This window comes from Aethalodelphis obliquidens, unplaced genomic scaffold, assembly GCF_003676395.1.
Source record: "Aethalodelphis obliquidens isolate GAN/ISIS:26980383/991018 unplaced genomic scaffold, ASM367639v1 scaffold77, whole genome shotgun sequence".
NCBI lineage: Eukaryota > Metazoa > Chordata > Mammalia > Artiodactyla > Delphinidae > Aethalodelphis > Aethalodelphis obliquidens.
This window is the reverse complement of record NW_020838021.1, coordinates 6,046,721-6,049,663: the sequence shown is the minus strand read 5'-3', so window position 1 is coordinate 6,049,663 and position 2,943 is coordinate 6,046,721. Positions and strand designations below refer to the sequence as shown.

At 46.3% G+C, this 2,943-nt stretch overlaps 1 protein-coding gene across 1 annotated transcript; it reads left to right on the top strand.

Annotated features, from left to right (window-relative positions):
- Window positions 1-1,876: 1,876 nt before the first annotated feature.
- LOC113612452 (40S ribosomal protein SA-like) lies at window positions 1,877-2,729 on the top strand. The gene is given in 1 exon segment (XM_027092336.1): window positions 1,877-2,729. A coding segment is annotated over 1 exon segment (792 nt). The 5' UTR covers window positions 1,877-1,937.
- Window positions 2,730-2,943: the final 214 nt, after the last annotated feature.

Genomic DNA, 2,943 nt, shown 5'->3' with positions numbered 1-2,943 from the left:
CAGCCCAGCCAGTTAACTGTGTCATTAGCTGAGGCTGGATTAGCTGAGGCCAGTGCCGCCTCAGGCCAGTTCTAGACACTTCAAGATTGGTACCTGTTCTGTGCCCGGAGACTGATGAAAACGCTGCAGTGGTGCTTTTTAGCCAGGAAACTAGAAGCGAACTTGCCCTCATAACCAGAGACACCAACCTATGGGACCTCAGGTAGAGCCCCGGAAATTCAAGATGCCACCCTCACTCCCACAGCACAGCTGAGTGTCCTTCCCTTCAGCAGCCCTGAGTAAGGAAGCTGTACTATTGTAATACTGTTCTGAATGCTTGTTATGCAGCAAAGCACTGTGCAGAATTCTCTACATGGATTATTTCACTGAAACCTTTCAACAAAACTAGGAGACAGATTCTCTCATTACTCACTTGTGATGGTTAGTTTTACGTGTCAACCTGACTAGACTACAGTATCCAGTTCTTCAGTCAAACGCTAATCCAGGTGTTACTGTAAAGGTATTTTGTAGATGTGGCCAACAATCAGGTTAGGTAAAGGAGGTTTGTGCCTCATCCAATCAGTTGGAAGGCCTTAAAAGCAAAACTGACTTTTTCCAGAGAAGAAAACATTCTGCCTCAAGACTGCAGCATCATCTCCTGCCTGAGTCTCCAGCCTGTTCTACAGATTTCCGACGTGCCAGCCCCCACAGTTAAGTGAACCGATTCCTTGAAATATATATATATCCTACTGGTTCTGTTTCCCTGGAGAACACTGACTGATAGACCATTGTGACAGATGAATAATGAGATTCAAAGCAGTTAAGCAAGTTGCTCAAGGTCACAGTGGCTACTAAGCATAAGGGATCGGATGCAAGCAGACTGGCTCCAAACCAAATATCCCATCCCCTGCTTCCTCTAAAATGTCTAAACCCATTTTTTTCTCATTGCTTGATCCTGAGAAATCTCATAGTACTTCAAGGGTCTGTGTACTTATTATATTCGAATATTAATAGCTTATTATTATTATATACTTGTTATTATTATTGCTATCATTTACCAAGTCATTCCTTAATGCCAAGCATTGTGATGGGCATTTTGTATGCACTGTTTATCTTACGTAATCCTGACAACAACAGTGTAAGGTAGTTAATATTACCATCATTTTATAGATGGTAAATATGAAGATCAGAGACGTTATGTAACTTGTCCACAGTCACACAGCTAGTGGAAGGCAGGGTTGGGATTCCGTATCATTGCTCTGGCCTGACTTCTGAACTAGTGTGAGTAGAACCAGTGACTTCCCAGCCTTAAATTCGAAGGAGCCATTGTTAACCCACTAAGTCAGTTAATTATTTTTATAGGGCCATGTCTCTACTTGCTTAGGGTCCTTGGCTCCTGACCCACTTCCAGAATCAATTAAATTTCTAGAACAGTCCCTAAAGGTACTGGATCTGTCATTTATACTCTGGATTAAGTAGCTACCATTACTGGACCCTGTCCTAGTTAGGCACGATTTATGAGGTCAATGGCTCTTATAAAGAGGCATTAAGAAATAGAAAGGCCAAGTCTTCTGACTCCACAGAATCAGCTTCGAAGTCAGAACACTTAGGTTCAAATCTCTGATCTCTGACCTTGAGAACATCAGGTAACTTTTCCGAAACTTAGTTCCTTCATCTGTAAAATGAAAATAATTGCTACAGGATTGCTTTGAGAATTAGAAAGGTAATATGAGGAAAACATTAGGCCAGAGTATAGGCTCACCAAATGTGAGCTATATACAACCAATCACAGAACCTTCAGCCCTGGCTGTTGGGGGCCCAAGCTGAGCTGAGCACCTGAGCAGGCACGCTGGGAGTTCTGACTGGGCTCCAAACTGGAACTAACTGCTCACGCACAGATAAGGGTCCGTCCGGCTTTGTTCTGCATTCCCGTCGTAACTTAAAGGGAAACATTAACAATGCCCGGAGCCCTTGATGTCCTGCAAATGAAGGAGGAGGATGTCCTCAAATTCCTTGCAGCAGGAACCCACTTAGGTGGCACCAACCTTGGCTCCCAAATGGGTCAGTACATCTACAAAAGGAAAAGTGATGGCATCTACATCATAAATCTGAAGAGGACCTGGGAGAAGCTTCTGTTGGCAGCTCATGCCACTGTTGCCATTGAAAACCCAGCTGATGTCAGTGTCGTATCCTCCAGGAATACTGGCCAGCGAGCTGGGCTGAAGTTTGCTGCTGCCACTGGAGCCACTCCTACTGCTGGCCGCTTCACTCCTGGAACCTTCACTGACTGACCAGATCCAGGAAGCCTTCTGGTGGTTACTGATCCCAGGGCTGACCACCAGCCTCTCCCAGAGGCCTCTTATGTTAACCTGCCTACCATTGCTCTGTGTAACACAGACTCTCCTCTGTGGTATGTGGACATTGCCATCCCGTGCAACAACAAGGGAGCTCACTCAGTGGGTCTGATGTGGTGGATGCTTGCCCGGGAGGTTCTGCGCATGCGTGGCACCATCTCCCGTGAACACCCATGGGAGGTCATGCCTGATCTCTGCTTCTACAGAGATCCTGAAGAGATTGAAAAGGAAGAGCAGGCGGCAGCTGAGAAGGCTGTGACCACGGAGGAATTTCAGGGTGAATGGACCGCTCCAGCTCCTGAGTTCACTGCTGCTCAGCCTGAGGTGGCGGACTGGTCCAAAGGTGTGCAGGTGCAACGGATGTTCACTAAACTCATTCTGGTAATAATTTCATAATGTATGTAAATCAAATCATTATGCTGTACACCTTAAACTTATACAGTGCTGTACGTCAATGAAACTGGAAGAGGGGCTTCCCTGGTGGCACAGTGGTTAAGAATCTGCCTGCCAATGCAGGGGACACGGGTTCGAGCCCTGGTCCAGGAAGGTCTCACATGCCGTGGAGCAACTAAGCCCATGTGCCACAACTAGTGAGTCTGCGCTCTAGAGC